At 46.0% G+C, this 15,850-nt stretch overlaps 4 protein-coding genes across 11 annotated transcripts in view; 1 reads left to right on the forward strand and 3 right to left on the reverse strand.

Moving 5' to 3' along the window:
• Positions 1 to 3,742, reverse strand: part of LOC107268115 (microtubule-actin cross-linking factor 1) — a 77,108-nt gene extending 73,366 nt beyond the window's left edge. For 2 of the 6 annotated variants that reach the window (XM_025085380.1, XM_025085379.1), the window contains exon 1: positions 613 to 1,399. In XM_025085380.1, coding sequence (XP_024941148.1) covers positions 613 to 715 — 103 coding nt within the window. In that variant the 5' untranslated portion in view covers positions 716 to 1,399. Of the gene's footprint in view, positions 1 to 612; positions 1,401 to 1,551; positions 1,624 to 3,211 lie in introns of those variants that run through there. The other 4 variants (XM_015740534.2, XM_015740535.2, XM_025085374.1 and 1 more) reach the window with 4 other exon arrangements.
• A 985-nt stretch (positions 3,743 to 4,727) lies between these two features.
• LOC107268117 (centrosomal protein of 89 kDa) lies at positions 4,728 to 8,275 on the reverse strand. 2 transcript variants are annotated; one of them, XM_015740567.2, is made up of 6 exons: positions 7,317 to 8,275; positions 6,993 to 7,228; positions 6,316 to 6,923; positions 5,690 to 6,177; positions 5,363 to 5,615; positions 4,728 to 5,271 (listed from the first exon to the last, which is right to left on the reverse strand). In XM_015740567.2, exons 1-6 carry the CDS (start codon positions 7,382 to 7,384, stop codon positions 5,002 to 5,004), a joined length of 1,923 nt encoding a protein of 640 aa, XP_015596053.1. In that variant the 5' UTR covers positions 7,385 to 8,275; the 3' UTR covers positions 4,728 to 5,001. The 2 variants fall into 2 exon arrangements, with proteins under 2 accessions (XP_015596053.1, XP_015596052.1); XM_015740566.2 differs by having other exon boundaries at positions 6,993 to 7,233.
• Positions 8,276 to 8,965: 690 nt separating this feature from the next.
• Positions 8,966 to 11,344, forward strand: LOC107268119 (venom serine protease 34). Of its 2 annotated transcripts, none has more exons than XM_015740570.2 (7): positions 8,966 to 9,066; positions 9,337 to 9,569; positions 9,650 to 10,076; positions 10,139 to 10,339; positions 10,429 to 10,580; positions 10,690 to 10,846; positions 10,931 to 11,344. In XM_015740570.2, exons 1-7 carry the CDS (start codon positions 9,057 to 9,059, stop codon positions 10,954 to 10,956), a joined length of 1,206 nt encoding a protein of 401 aa, XP_015596056.1. In that variant the 5' UTR covers positions 8,966 to 9,056; the 3' UTR covers positions 10,957 to 11,344. The 2 variants fall into 2 exon arrangements, with proteins under 2 accessions (XP_015596056.1, XP_015596057.1); XM_015740571.2 differs by lacking the exon at positions 8,966 to 9,066 and adding an exon at positions 9,153 to 9,173.
• An 80-nt stretch (positions 11,345 to 11,424) lies between these two features.
• LOC107268118 (NF-kappa-B inhibitor cactus) overlaps positions 11,425 to 15,850 on the reverse strand; it is a 12,656-nt gene continuing 8,230 nt past the window's right edge. Inside the window, exon 4 of the mRNA XM_015740568.2 lies at positions 11,425 to 14,127. Coding sequence (XP_015596054.1) covers positions 13,733 to 14,127 — 395 coding nt within the window. The 3' untranslated portion in view covers positions 11,425 to 13,732. The remainder of the gene's footprint in view (positions 14,128 to 15,850) is intronic.

The raw sequence follows: 15,850 nt of genomic DNA on the forward strand, positions 1-15,850 counted from the left end.
CCCCCCCCCCCCCCCCCTCCCCACTTCTCCCTGTTACTCGCCACTGAAAATAAACCGGCTTCTCATGGGAATGCTCTGACCTCGAACCCAACGTAAATCGACGTTGAGGAACCAGAGACCAGGAAGGAGATACAATACATGTGGCAAACGCGAGAAACAGGAACGAAAATCTATGTAATACCTTGTACGTATAAACTTCGGCAAGTAGAGCTCTTGTAGTCGGTTGGCCGTGGTGCCAGGGCTTCCAGGGATTCAGGGTACCAGAGTGCAAGGGTGGACAGTGAGATGGGGTTGCACGAAGCAGGGTGTAGCGAAGGTGGGTAGGGCCAATACGAGGGTTCTAGATAGACACGCATATGCCAGCCACACGCTGCTCGCAGGGGATCCCATCGCGTTCGCTGCGTGTCATTCATTTTCCTTTCATTGTCGTGCGGCAGCAGTGAGAAGGAGAGCGAGGCGACGATGTGGGGTACCGCCGGTGCTTTTGCAGCGACAGAGGGGATACCAAAGGCAGGAGCCGGATAAATGAATAATTTAACGTTAAGAATGTGCGAGAAGGTAAGTTCCTAGCAGACCGATATTGGAGATGATATAATAACAACTGAGACTCACCAGCTATTCGGAGAACGGCTCTGTCAGCAGGATCCAGCTGAAGGATGCTGAGTGGCTTGTCCTTAGCCCACTCCTTGAGACTGCCATCCAGTTCGAATTCCATCTTTCCCAAAGTTCACCTGGCTGAATACATCCTTCCTTTTCACTCGGTTACGTCCGTCGATCTCTCTTTGAAATCCTAATCAGGATATCCCACGACGTCCGGCGCTATGCGCGACGTTCACTCATTCGTTCACTTTTCCGCGATCACACCACTTATATCACTGACCTCGCGAATGCACATAAGATCCGTAAAATAACTGCAGGTCGAGCACAACTTGGGACCGTCATGTCGAGCGTTCGACCAGCCGAATGCTAGAACACGTGGTCGGCCGTCAGTTGGCTCAACGTCTCGCGCTGTTTCTCACTTCTGATTTATAAAGTCGAGCCGACACGTTCGCGGGTATTAACTAAACAAACAAAAAATAATACAATCCACTAAAGGTATCGACACTTTCCAAGTGCCTTTTGACAACGTTAACTGTAACGAATCTCGTATCTCTTTGGGATATTGCACGCCGTCGTAGCCGTCGTGCAAAAAAAAACAAAACCCAGTAGAATCAACGTCCAACAATACTACAAGGCACCGCGTGAATCGAGACACGGCACTGACTGAGTGCGAGCCAAAGATCCGAGTGCAGCTGCGGCAGCGATGGGCAGCGACGACGACGACGACGCCGCGCGTTTGTTTATTGGACGACGCCGGCGTCTGTTTCCCATTTCAGCCGTGGGCGGCGCTCGAGTTATCCTCGTCGCGCCGTTCTATGCCGACTATTATCCCCAATGTATGTTACAGCCTCCAACCTCGCCTCGAGAAATAGGTGAAAATCGTTGATAAATAAAATAGGTTATCGTTACTGTTACAGTTTCATAAAAGACGTTGCACTCGATTCTGCTTACTTTTAAAATAACGCTGCGCACGAGATCTCCTTTTCCTCGATCGGAATAATTCCTTGGTTACCGATATCAGAGCTTAAAAAGTAAGAAATACAAGAATGAGATCGAATTTAGGAAAATGCTGAATCGCAGCGGAGCAATGACCGGGGAATTGGTAAAAGGAAGGACAACGGGCCCTGAAGAATTCTCGCGGAAATTGTGGCGTGACGCGTGTGAAACGTTACGAGACCCAATTGCATGGACTGATTGTTGCGGACGTGGGAGGCGCTGCGACAGAATCGCCAGCACTAGGCTTACGTTCCAAATCAATCGCTGTGATGTAATCTCAGCTTCCGTGAGGATGACTTAGGACGAGGAAGAGAGTGCTAGAGTAATCAGACTGATCGTGTTTTTGCCTTTCTTCGTTATGCCACGGAAAAACAGCAACAGCAGCGCCAACGTGAATTTCATTTTGAACTAAAAGAACCTATAAGACCACATTACCGGTACTCCTAGATATGCTTGCTGGATCATCGTGTGTACAGACTTTCGATTTGACCTAGGGCATGGTCCTGGCCAGTAGTCGTGACTGCGCAATGCACCAAGTCACTCTCACAAGATGGAACGTCGAGTCTTGTTCCTCATTAGATAATAAGCTGCCAAGGAAGATGCGACCATTGGCTCGGCACTAATAGTCAGATAGTTAAATGAATAGATACACAATCACCAAGATAGCTAGATATCTGGCCAGGTACATGTATGGGTTGACGTACAGGCCTTTAGGATAAGAGAGCGTCACGTTTGAGTTGACTGGAAACAATGCCGCAAGCGACAAGTGGCAGGTGTCATGCACACGCGTCCAACGACCGACCAAGACTGACTGAGACTAAACTGACACTTGGTTACAGCTACCTGTTTCCAATCAATTGTACAATAGACTTCCTGTTACCTACATGAAGCACTTGCAAAATTCTACTGAGAAGTAGCAACGAATATATTTAAAGCAAAAATTTGTTACGAAATTGTATACTATATGAAAGGTGTATTCGTCAACGAAGGACAAGTGGGTTTGTCGAAAGTGCGCTGATGTTTCCAGTAAATGGTAAACATTCATCATAAAATATGTTAAGTAACTTTTATTGAGTAACGCGTCCAGGGACGTTTCAAAATAACCGGATAGAATAATGATAGAAAAGAGAGGTTATGCTAGAGATATGGACAATACGGTAACTGACTAGTTTGGCTACTTGTTACCTTGCTAAAGTATAAAGAAGGATTATTATTTTTATTCAAGGGTAAAGGAGAGGTATTAGTAGATCTTGCGAATTGGTGATTTGATCTCAAGCTCATTGGAAGTTCCTACGTATCAATTATCCAAGCTTTTGTATTTAAATTGTCAATATTTACGGACAAGTCCTTTGCTGTAGAATTGTAGAATTGAATAATTGAAGAACGGAACAAGGAGAAGGGCTACAACTTTGTATCAGTGAACTAGGTTGGCCGTTAACCCCACGTACCATTACAAAGGGCCTGTCGTCAAGTCGGCGCGTTCCTTTGATGCACGCTAGACCAATGGTTAAAGAGGAGATAGAAAATAGAAAATCTAACGATAGGAGAAGAGAGGCATTGAAGATTTTTGAAAATCGTGAGAACAAAGAGAATAGAGGGAAGAATTCTCTCTTACATTTCTGCCAAGGAAATCGGATACGTCACTTGCCCGATTTACAAGGCGTCGCGACGCCAGATTGCACTGACGTTTGGCCTTTGTCAATTTCCTCCACCGACCATCTGATGCACGACTGCAAAACGAGTAAAAATCCAAAATGTCCACCGGCTCTTAGAACACACTGACGCACCGCACGAGTCACGATACACTCCCGTCTATTCTGCTCGACTGGATGATTCCCTTGTGGAGCGTAGTACTAGGAATAATTTAGTTAATCTTTTCGATACCCTGAGAAACCTTCTTATCACTTATCACGGCAATTCTTTCCTCGCGAATGTCGAACCGCTTCCAGACGACGCGCCTAGCAGACGACATTTTGCCTGCTCCCGAGTCACAAACCGAGTATTGCCGTAAACGTCCGAAGTCGTCCTCGTACAGCCGGTATTACACAGCCAAAATTCGATATTATCTACCTTTGGTTTTGCCGCCACATTTTACTTGTATTCAAATAATTTCAAAGGTACCGTTGATACAAATATTTTGGATCTTTCGAAAGCCATTATAATTCTTTAAAATTCCAATAAATTTCACTCTTTTCCAGAGAAAATTTAACTATTTGATACCGCACAGAAATATAATATGGATACAAAACACAGATGGCCGACAATCGTAATTATAAATACGTGGTACGTAAACGTAAAAAATTATCAGAGAGAAATACGAAGGAGACCGTTTAAAAGTCCATCGTTCACGATCGTGACAATCTAATCTAACCAAGTTAATCCAAGAGTTGCTCGTACTCGCAAGCACCTACGCTTACGTTCACTCGGCGAATAAACGATTAGACAGCACAGTTATCTCAATAAACTCATTCATTCTGAGCTTGCCAGATTACAGCTTTATCATATAATTGACTATGTGCTCTGCAAAGCGCGCGAAAGTTACAATAATTCGACTTGTAGGCGGGCGTGAAGAACGATGACGCTACAAGGTTCGTCTGCACTGATACGACATTCATATAGCGAATGAATTAATGCGGCAAAATTTGAAAAGAGAAAGGAGAATGGCGTCAAGACGTTAGAAGAGGCGATTGAGAGAGTCAGGTCGGTGACAGGGATAAGGGACGCCTCGGGACGTCTAGCTTGCACTTGGCATTGGGTGACACGTGAGATCATTTCTATAAAAGGCGTCTACCTGGTGGCTTCTAGTCGTTTATAACGACTGTGGTCATTCATCGTATTGAAACCACGTAACCGATGCTCAGCATTGCGTAGCAGCCTTCGTAGCCACTTGCTACTACGTTGATGTCACCACTAAATAAAGCGTCTGACATCCTCGTTAAATCAACTGTTTCCTACGTTCAGCTGCCGAACGACAAGCACCTTTGTGCATAACGTAGGTCGCAGGTCGCAGGTCGCAGGTCGCAGGTCGTCCAACGTAGGAAGATATTGATCTGACGTTCTCTGCTAAGAATGTGTGCTTCGAATAAAAAGACACGAGGCAGTTGCTTCTCAGCAAAAAAAAAAGAAAAAAATAAAAACTAGAGGACTTGATTGTCGGTTTATTCGTCGGAAACAATTAAAACTGATTGAATGCGTCAGCAGTGTGTATAACGAGTGATTAAAATATATAATACATAATAGACTAGACTGGACTAGAACGGAAACAGGAAGATATTCGACTTGCTACTAGTAACGTACTTATTAGTTAAATTCTCATCGTCATTGAGGATCAATGAAGAAACGAGAAGTGACTTTGATCGGATGAAGCAATGATGATCAGCATCAAGTCAGCTTCTGACAACCTTGTCAAATATTGTAAATCTTTGTATTTCTCAAAGCATCCTTGACCTTCCTGTCGTCGCTGGTAGCTGCTCGCCATACGAGTTCCAGGTTCTCGCGGGTCGTGCACTTTTCTCTTTGAAGATTCCCAATTAAGTCTTCCTTTTGTCTTAGGAGTTGTTTCAGTCGTTGAAGCTCGCTCTGGTAGTCTGCTCTTACTCGGTCGGCACCCAACTCTTGGTTCTTTATGTGTTTCTCAACGGTAGCCAGTTGTTCCTTGGCACCACGTTGTACGATCTGAAACAAGAATCATAGTGAATTGCCTTGTCCTTGCATCTCATTTTCATCTGATTGACTCAGCCTGAAGTATTTAAAATTTTCCACCTACCTTCAGCTCAGTCTTGAGGTTGCCCATTCTCTGGGTGATGTTGTCACCCAGGTGTTGAATCTCCTCGTTCTCCCTCTCTCGTTCCTCCAGAAGAGCAACCAGCTGCTGCCGTTCAGCTAAAAGTTTCTCTTGTTCCTTTTCTAATTCACGACAGTACGTTGTTGTTGTGTTCAATTGTCGCTTCAAGGAATCACGGGAGACGTGAACCGAATATATAGCATTTTGAAAGCGTTCCAGTCTACGTTGACTCCTCCTACAACAATGACGACACAACATTCAAATGAGACAGCCGTAACGTAACTTGACACAGTTGTCAGTTTGACTCACTTCAAATTCCTTTCAAGGGTTTTCACGCTATTTCTCAACTGATCTCTCTCTTGAGTAACGAGAAGTAGTTGCTTCTCATTTTCAGGCTGACTTTCCTCCAGGTGCTTCACCTTCGCCTGCAAACTCTTCCTCTCATTCTCATACCGATACTTGAGCTCCTCCAGAAGATGTCTGCACTCGTCAACCGCAGCTGTATGAACCGAAGCTGGTACGCTTCTCTCAGAATTCTTCTTACTCTTCTCATAAGCATCGCTAAGAACTTCATACTTCCCCTGCAGATTACTCAATTCCGTTTTACAGCCGAGATACTCCTTGTGAAGCTTGTTATTATCCTCAGACATGGATTCCACTTTACGCTCATAGACTGCGTGCAACTCCTGAAGCTTCTGCCTCTGAAGAGACGCCTGCTTCACCAGCAGCTCCTTCTCCTCCTTGATGGCGCTGGACTCCTTCTCAATGAGTCTTCCGTCCTCCTCGAGATTATTGCACTGTCAACCATAAAACTCATGTCAATCCCCTAATCGAGATGTTAATCTGACGGCAAGGTCCATATTGATAGCGCAATAGCACAAAGCCATAATGACACTAGATAAGTCATCCACGCTAATAAATAACAAAAGCAATACCTTCAAACGTAAATCTTCTATCTCAGCATGAAGACATTCGTTCTCAGCAACAACTTCCTTGGACCTTCCGCTAAATCTATCCATCTCCTCGGTATAGACTCTGAGGAGTCTCTCTTTCTCCCCCAGGTTCTCACGATAAGCCTCCAAAAGCGGACCCAGGGCGTGAAGATCGACTCTCTCCCAGGACCCAGACACTTTTTTATCCTCCGTACCACTGTCTATGCCTTCCATAGTGTCGATCACACTTTCAGGCTGAACAGCCTGGTTACTCATTCGCAGCTTGTCCTGGTATCTTTCTAGCTCGACGTTCAGGTGATAAACCAAACTCTTCAAGAGCATCACGTCCTCGTTCAGCTGAGCGTTCTCTGCTCTCAATTTAGCATTTAACTCCAGCACGTTTCTTCGCTCGAATTCTACTCTCTCTGCCATTTCCGTTAAATCCTCATGGTGCAAGTGCAACTGTCTGAACTGACCCTCGCGTTCCTCTAACAGGACGGCCAATCTATCACGTTCTGCCTTGACCTCCTGACAGTTCCTTTCCAGCTTACGGTACTTGCTCCGCACCTTTGACAAAATAATATCCTTCTCCTTTTTCTCATCGCTGCTACCTGGAAGGTCGTTCGATCGATCACTCATTCATTTTCTCTATGTATCTGATCATCCAATCTATTACGTACCTGCTGAATCACCCAGTGATCTCTCCAGCTTCCCAGTCGATACCTCCTTCTCCCGAACGTCCACCTTCTCAGTGTGACAGTGGCTCTTAATTTCCTGGCCACAGCCGACCTGGACTCCCGGTGGATTCTCGTTCGTCATGGTGTAGCGGCTTTTGGATATGTGCTTACGTCGATGTCTGGTACCGTGAACTGGTTCCAGATCCTTGCTACTGACCTTTCTCTCATTTCTGTCTCTACTGTGCTGCACAGAGAGCATGTTAAATATTATACATCTCTGTACAAGAATATCACATTATAAAAGTCTCAAAAGTAAATGCAAAATACCTTTCGTCTATTTCTGCTGCGTCTCTCGGCCTCCAGACGACTGTGAAAATTCGTAGCAGCCGAACCATAGAAGTAAGACATGGCGTCCAGGCGAATTAGACTGCAATCGGAAGCCAGTAGTATCCAATAAGTACGAAAGGATCGGGTAGCACCTTATGGACGTGCATCTTCCGCCGGTGGAAAGGCGTCAGTCGAAGCGTCCAGGCGTCCAGGCGTCGAGGCCAGTCGAGGCGTCGCAAGACTGCAGGGCACGTTGTTGTGTACGTATATCCATACGCGTTACCATGGTAACGGAGGGCAGCACGTGTGCGTCGAGCAGCGGTTTAAAATTACGAAACGTAGACGATGACGTTGATGACAATGCCAGTGATAACGGATTTAGAGGTTCCGCAATCGTGAAGAAAAGACTTTAGGAGCTGATGTCTGCTTGTAAAGAATACGAATGCTTTAAAAGTTAAATATTTGCCAGTTAGTATACCACGTAATGCTCTCGTATCTGTAGAACCATATTTTGCAAAGTTTTATCTTTTTTTTCATAAAAACAACAGAACATCTGAGTAAACTCCGAGCATTCAAAAGATAGATTTGAGAAATCAGGATTGGCTCCTAATGTTCCTTCTACGTTTTAATTATTAGATTGTTAGGTTACATTCACAAGGCACTTGTCCCGCTCGCTACTCTATATTTAAGTGCGATACGACTTATCGAGTTAAGTGCATTTATTGCAGCTCTTACAATGTCGTCTAATGGATCTTGAATAGTGCAATTATCGAGACTTCAACGATAATGAATAAAGTAATGGGTAGCGCTTAGACCAATAGTCATATATCATAGAGTGTATACTAAATGTTGTACTTTCCTTCAGAATTGACTGATCTACTAATGATATTGGAACGATTGAAGAGACCGTAGACGTGCGACATGCAGGTGTCAAATTGTTATGCGCCTTAAAAAAAAAAAAAAAAAAAAAAAAAAAAAAAAATGTTTAACTTTATTCCCATCTCGTCGGTATAAGAATAAATCGCGAGGATGCTTTATTATGAAATCGGAAATTGGCGTCGATCTTCGGGCGAAGAGCGAGCGTTTCCAGAGTCGTAAGATAAATGTATACAGAGATGTGGTCCACTTTGAAGGAGTCCCATAGGTCCGGGCAATAATTTTACGGTAAACCGTGCCGGTTATCGCTTCTGGGCCAGTACCTGATACATATTCAAATGACCGACTGATTTGACGCTGCTGGATATTCAATAGCGATAGCAGAGCGATGACCCAACAAAATTGTGCGATTGCTGGATCGAAATAGTAACAAAGAAAGAATCGATCGGTATATTTACCCTGCATTACGATAAAATTTCAGTTCTAGTTGAGCGTACCGACAGCGGCTTAAAGCGGATAAATTTTATCAAGCTGATTCCTGTCTGTCACGAAAGATAAAAAAGGAAATTTATTTCAAAAATGCAATCAAGTAAAACAATATTTTGTGACTGTGACAATATAGCCTGTGTTAGATAAGTAAGATGAAAAGTCGTCGAGGAATCCTTGAAAAATGAAATAGTCAGAGCGAGGCGGGCAAGTCTTTTTTGAATGGCGCTATACCGACGGAAAAGTACGTAAAATATGCACAAGTGTTATCAGTGCCGACGATTCGCAGACGCGTATATACAGCTGTGAGGTAAAGCGGACGACTTAGTCCTCGAAACCAGAAAGACTCGAGCGAGTCTCCGTAAAGTTCTTATCGAGATGGGTGCTGGTGAGCCAAGTGGATTTTCCAAAATTCTTTTGATACCGATAAACCCTTCATAAAATTTATACCATCCGATAACCCCTGCTCTGGTATTGATCATTGCTGCTAATTCGGTTAGCAGCTTGCGTCAACGCAACTTGTCTTTATGGCTTTTCATAAACGTCGCCAGAGCATTAAAGTTTATCTTGATTAATTGATACTAGTCTAGGTCAAATTCCATCTCGAATAATAATCAGAAATAACATTCAAGCTGGACTGTCCTTATCGCCGTTGCAGGTAATCTAGCATCCTTTCTGCAAGCAACATCCTTGCTGCTGCTGATATCCGCGAGGACCAGCTGGTGCATCGAACAAGGATGTGACTTCTACCAGGATATGGCTGCTGGCACGACCTACTACGTTTACAATCCTGGGTATCCAAACGCTTACTCGGGTCAGAGGTCATGCAGATGGTACGCAAAGAGCGCGACGCGGGTGCGACTGTCCTGTGAAGTATTTTCATTGCCAGCGGTAAGACGATAACCCGAAAAGACAGTAGACTTCCGGTAGATAGAAGAACCCTCAGCTAAGAGTCCCGGTTAAACTTTCAGACGGCCAACTGCGTGGGCGATAGACTATCGGTGTCGCCTTCCGGTGATCTTCAACTGAGCGACGCCCATCGTTATTGCGGAACAGGAACCTTCGCCGTTGAGTCAACCGGAAACTACCTGAACATCGTCTTAGAGAGCGTCAGTGCCTCCAGCACCGGAAGGTTCCTCTGCAAGCTGGAGTCCATCTCGTCGAGCGAACCCAATTGCAATTGCGGTTGGAAGAAGCAGACCAGGATCGTTGGCGGAACTCAAACTGGAGTAAACGAATATCCGATGATGGCTGGTTTGATCGACTCCACGCAACGAATTCTTTATTGTGGCGCGACGATCATCTCCGTCAAGCACGTGATCACCGCCGCTCATTGCGTCGTAGGAAAGTCCGCTGGTCAACTGGGAGTTCTTGTCGGCGATCACGACATATCGACTGGTGAGTCAAACGAAAGTGGTAGTAAAATTTACGAGTAAAAATTATAAAATTCCTTAACTCAGGATCCGACACAAATGCCTCGAGTCTTCATCGTGTCTCCAGCTTCACGGTGCATCCGCAATACAATGCAGATACACAGGCAAACGATATTGGGATCGTGACGGTTATAGACACGATAGTCTTTACGTTGGAAGTGGGTCCGGCCTGTCTTCCGTTTCAGCAAGCTTCAAATTCCTTTGCCAATTCAAACGTCCAAGTACTTGGTAAGACTCCTTTGCCTGGTGTGGTCCATTTACGTTACCGTCCTGTCACAATAAATGTTTCATCTTATCAACTTGATCGTTCTACGCAGGCTGGGGCACCACGGAGTTTGCTGGAGCCACTTCGAACACTCTGCAGGAAGTGACGCTTGGCGTAACGCCGCTGGCCAGCTGTCAGCGTCCTTATCCACAAGTAACTAACAATCAGATGTGCACTTACGCCAATGGAAAGGATACCTGCCAGGTAATGCGATAGAATTATACTAGCAGGCGTCGCGAGTAGTGTTACAAAGAGGCGCCTCCAATGATGAGAGAGTCAACATTCCTTTGTTATATTCCCACGATCCCTGCAGTTTGACAGCGGCGGTCCAGTTCTTTGGCAAAATCCATCTAGCAGGAGACTCGTATGTGCTGGAATTATCAGTTTCGGAGGAGTCTGTGCTTCGGATACCCCAGGAGTGAATACCCGGGTGGGCGCCTACATGAATTGGATTCTATCAGTGACTCCAGGTAAGATTGGCGGAACCCATCGATGCGTCGGGGAATTACGATACGAGAATGATTTCAGTGACAGCCTCACGTTTTCTTTTCTAGGTATAAATTATTGTCGGCTGGAATAGAAGAAAAGGAAGTCATGTATAAAACCAGTCAGACGGCAGCATCTGTGATTCGTCCGCTTTTATCTTAATTTATAAATAACATTTTCACCATTACTTATACCTGTGGATACTGTTAACGTATTTATTGTGCGCTGTCAATCCTTGGGAATTTATCAGACTTGCCACATGTATCGGTCAGACGAATAAGTTCAACGACAAGAATCTCCTCAATGGCTGCTTCATCTGTCAGAGGGCGCAATAACGATCGCAGAGGATCACTGCAACATCGTCTTTACATATATTATGCTAAGTTGCGTTTCTAAATGGCTATAGTGGCGCCATCTCTGGGATATACGTGTAACCACGATAATAAATGTTTTACTCTGGTCGATCAGACAGAATAAATATACCTACCTACGATTAATTATCATGAACCAAACGAGGCGTAGCATTTTTTTTTTGTAAATAAAAGAAATATATACTCCAGAGTACATGCATCGTGATATTATTCTCTTTTTAATGAGACAAACATACACTGCATAAAAAGGTACATTCTTTAGCCGAGAAAAACAATCGTTAACGAAACGAAAGTCAATGATTTTGACAGAGAGTTTAAAGTGCACAAATTAAATAGCCCATCGAGCCGGATTCACTGAATTCCATAACATCCGGCTCGTTTCTTACAATTGATCTTGGTGCAGGCGGAATGTAGGTTTTTCCACAGGATGCATGCGGGGGTAGGTGGAGGGATACCGGCCGAGTATCAAAGAGTCGAGAGTATTCGCAACGAAACGATTTCTCCTTGTACGCGTTACAAAACTGGTTTTCATACTTCACGGCTGTCGACTTTGGCAGCACTTTCCGTAACGTGCGGCGGTATTCCCGACGAGCTGATGTAGGTACGGTGCTCCGACCTGGGGATTCCCAAGAGACTCAAAGCCCCTCGCAAAGTACTTCGATTTGCTTCGAATATTTCTGAGTGCTCGGAAGTCTTTTAGAGCCGAGCAGATCGTCACAATGCCCGGAAGGGCACTGACCCTCGCACTCTAATGAACTTTCCTTTTATTCCGTATTCAACAGAACCAACAGTTCTCAGGTAAATTCCACGGAAAAAAAAAAGAGAGAAAAAAATATACAAAAATATAATTTTAAACGACCGTCAGAAAAGTATGCAATAGCGACGACAGAGAATAGGAGAGTCATTATAAGAATGACTGATGACGACCGAACCGACTGACAATGAATACCGGCGCACATCGAAGATAGACAGTGGTAACTCTTTAAATAAGACAATCCTATTTATAATCGCAAAGCCCGGCGTGCGTATGTCTCGCGTGCATAGGTGCGTACATACGTGAGCGAGTGCGTGCATGCGTGATCCGGCGAGACGATTTATACAGACAGAGGGAGAAGCACGGATCCAAATATATCCCGGAACCCGTAGAGCGAACGGCAGACCAAACTCCCCCAAAAAGGAATAAGTCCCCCAGGTTCTTGGAATGCCACGACTGTTACGCGTCCGTCCGAAAATACCTAGGAGGTTCTTGCTCCACATTTTTACACGACAACACGACAAGTGGCCGATATTAATTCTGCGGTGCATCTGACGCTGCGGAAAGTCCGATACTTTCGATCGGCGCAGTTATACCGAAAAAGGCGTGAGTCAGGAGTTTTTCCGAAAGGTGGCAGCCCCCTCACCCTCGACCTCTTTTTTCACCACGCCGCAGCAACACCAACCTGACGCCTCTATATACATCGCGAGGAAGATTTCTCCTTGCGTATCCAGTCTACTCCCAATGTACGAGGAACTTAGACATGGACGCGGCTGTATCTCTGGGTGTGCAAAATTAATTATACGCAGCGATTGATGCTAATTTGATTACGTAGTGGCATGACGCGGTGCGCTCGGTGTCGTCATCTTACTCTAGAAGAGGCTTCAAAGATGGCAGTGTCACACGTCGCATCGCGATAAACTTTTGTAAACGTCTCTTTATTACTAAAATATAATAATTCATACGATCGATATAATATGAATATAATATAATATATATATATATATTTTTAATATAATAATACATAGGCAGACACGCATTTCCTCATGCATACATAGATACATACACGCTCCTTTCCATTCGTACGGAGAGACATGCACAACACAATTGAATAACGCCGAGTCCATTTGTGAATATAGGGAATTGGCTATGTACACAGGGACAATTAAGGACTGCACAGGGTGACAAAATTACAGTTTGTTTGACAAGTCTAATAGAACGAGCCACTGATCGTGACTCTCGGTTCATCCTGCGAATAAGAATCGACGTCGTTACGCCTGAAATTCTATTCTAAAACGTCGATAAAGACGTTTCGCTCATCCTAGAGACTCCCTGATAAATCGCTAAGCGTAAATCGTCTCGATTAAAGTGTTTTGTATTTATCGATATACCGATTGGCATTAACTAAACGCAACTACGTCGATAGTAGACAACGTGTCCTGCCGTTTGAGGGCAGACCGAAGTGATCCGTCGCACGTCGTACGTAACGAGACTCTCGTCAGCTCCTAGTCGTTCCTTCGATTCGATCGAATTGGTACGTCGAATCGTCGAGTCTTCGTTCTCATGGCCGATTTTCAGAGACAGCTAGCTCTGTTTCTTTTTTCAAGCACAGAGGTTTTAGCAGGAGTTCCCGGTGAGCCTTGAGAGAGGGTCGCCTGGAAGCCTCGGCGAAGGGTCCACGAAGGAGACGCGGTCGACCGGTCCTCGAGAGGAAGGACGCTGTCGCGGCGGGAGTCCTTGAAAGTTCAGCCGTGCACCCCGACGCTCTGTCTGAGCTGTGCTAAGGCAGGTAAATAAGGTGCATCCTGCTCACCGTCCTCGTCCTCGCTGAGGTCAGAGTCCGAGAGTGGCGGAGGCTCAGGAGTGGCGCCGAGCCTTATGAGATCTCGCGCGAGCTGACTGTCTATGCAGGCCGCAATCTGGTAGGCGGTGATTCCGGCGTAGGTCGGGGCGTCCAGGCAGGGTCGGCATTCTTGAAGAAGAAACGAGACGACCGAGCGGCATCCACGTTCCACGGCGAGATGCAGCGCGGTCCTCCCGGACAGGCCTTCCCTGGCCTCCAGGTCGGCCCCCAAGCGCAGCAGTAATCTGACCAGTTCAACGTGGCCCCCGACTGCTGCGACGTGCAGGCACATCTCTCCTGAAACACACAAAGCGGAGAACGTTAGAAGCCTCGCAAGATAAACAGCCTCTCGCGCGCCAAGGCGGCGAAGAGACCGCAGCGTCCAGACTTAATCACTTCTTATTTTGACTTTCATTCAGCAATGAGAATTCTCGGCTCCTCGCACGATTCCTCGCTCGTCCGATCCTACGAAAGAGATCTTTGATCTATTTGTCACGGGCCTGTCCGCGAGACTCCGAGACCCGATGACGAGGCTGACGAGGAATCCCAGGAAGGACGAGGCTAGGTCTGATTCGTTGGATCGGCCAGGGTATTTTCGAGAAGGCAGCCAAGTCACATGCCTCTAGAGGCGATATAGATAGAACGAGGAAGACGTGGTGAATCATTGTCGGAGGCTTGGCTGGCGTCCCGCGGTCCAAACTAGGTTCGCCTCGATCAAAGTGACCGCTAAAATTAGCCACCCTGAGTTAGCAGCGTTTTGCCCAGTGGCGGCGTCGACTGAGAGCGCAAGTATTTACCCCGGGCACGTGGATGGTGCCACCGGGGGTTCACTCCATCCCGGGGAATTCTCACCAGGGTCTCTCTGGCTGTCTCGAAGATACCAAACAGGATTGCCTAATTTCCATAGAATCCGGTAGGATTCAGGACCAAGCACTCGTAATTAATTACTTTTAAGACGGCACTCGCCTAACGAGGCTGCCCGGTACGCGATTTGGGGGAACCAGAATGTAAAGGCGGACGTCACGACCATCGTTCACCTTCTCGTAATTGGCTCCAGGACATAACAAGCCATTAAAATCTCAATGACTAGGTACCAAAAGTGAATTCAACAAGCAAGCAAAGTTCCGCCGTTAAAGAAAAGTCTTCGTTGACCGATCAGACCATTCGGCGATCCCCTCGATGGAGCCACTACGGACCAACGCGACCCGGTGACCCCCAAGACCAGATCAGACTTTTGCAATAGATCACAGTAGAGCCTTTCCCAATGAAAACAGTGCCACGAGTACATAGAACAACGGTAGGGATTCTGAGACGACAGCGGCGGCAGGGTCACGGGTCAAGAAAACACAGGGTCTCGTTGTGCAATTCGATCAGCCAATGAAACTAATCGTCGCCAGAGTTTCATCAGCCCTCCCGAATCCAAAGATTCGTTCGAGACATTGGCGTCTTACCGATTTGGTGCCTGGTTCCGTTATCAAATCAAATTCAATGGTACAAATGGGAAAAGTGATGGAAAAAAGAAGAAGAAGCCAGATACGTCCCACGTGACGCCGCCGAAGCTCCGTACCCACCGACGCCGACGCCAATGTGGGGTTTCCCGAGGCGAGAATGCCGCGTCGCGCAAATAGCCGAACAGGTATTTTTAAATGTCAAAAACATCTGCTTCGACTTCTGGCACATAGCAGCGTGATGTAACGTACGTACGCACATACGCGTATAAGAACGCGCGTACGTATTTATTCGAGTAACATGCGTAGATACGCGTAGATATATTGTCGCGCAGTTGCCGATTGCCCGATTAAATGTCTACTGATCGCGAACGATTATCAATTGCGCAATCGCCGATTAATATCGAAACTGGCGATTCTACTGTGAAGTTAAGAAATCCGGTATTCCCTGAGATAAGGGTAACACGTCCACTGGCTCTAGCCGAAGCCATAAGCTGCTCGAAATCGGATCTAAGAATCGGGAGATCCAAAGCGTGACGACGGACGGAGCCCCCCCCCCCCCCCCCTATATT

Source organism: Cephus cinctus, unplaced genomic scaffold (genome assembly GCF_000341935.2).
Source record: "Cephus cinctus unplaced genomic scaffold, Ccin1 Ccin1_scaffold0471, whole genome shotgun sequence".
Taxonomy (NCBI): domain Eukaryota; kingdom Metazoa; phylum Arthropoda; class Insecta; order Hymenoptera; family Cephidae; genus Cephus; species Cephus cinctus.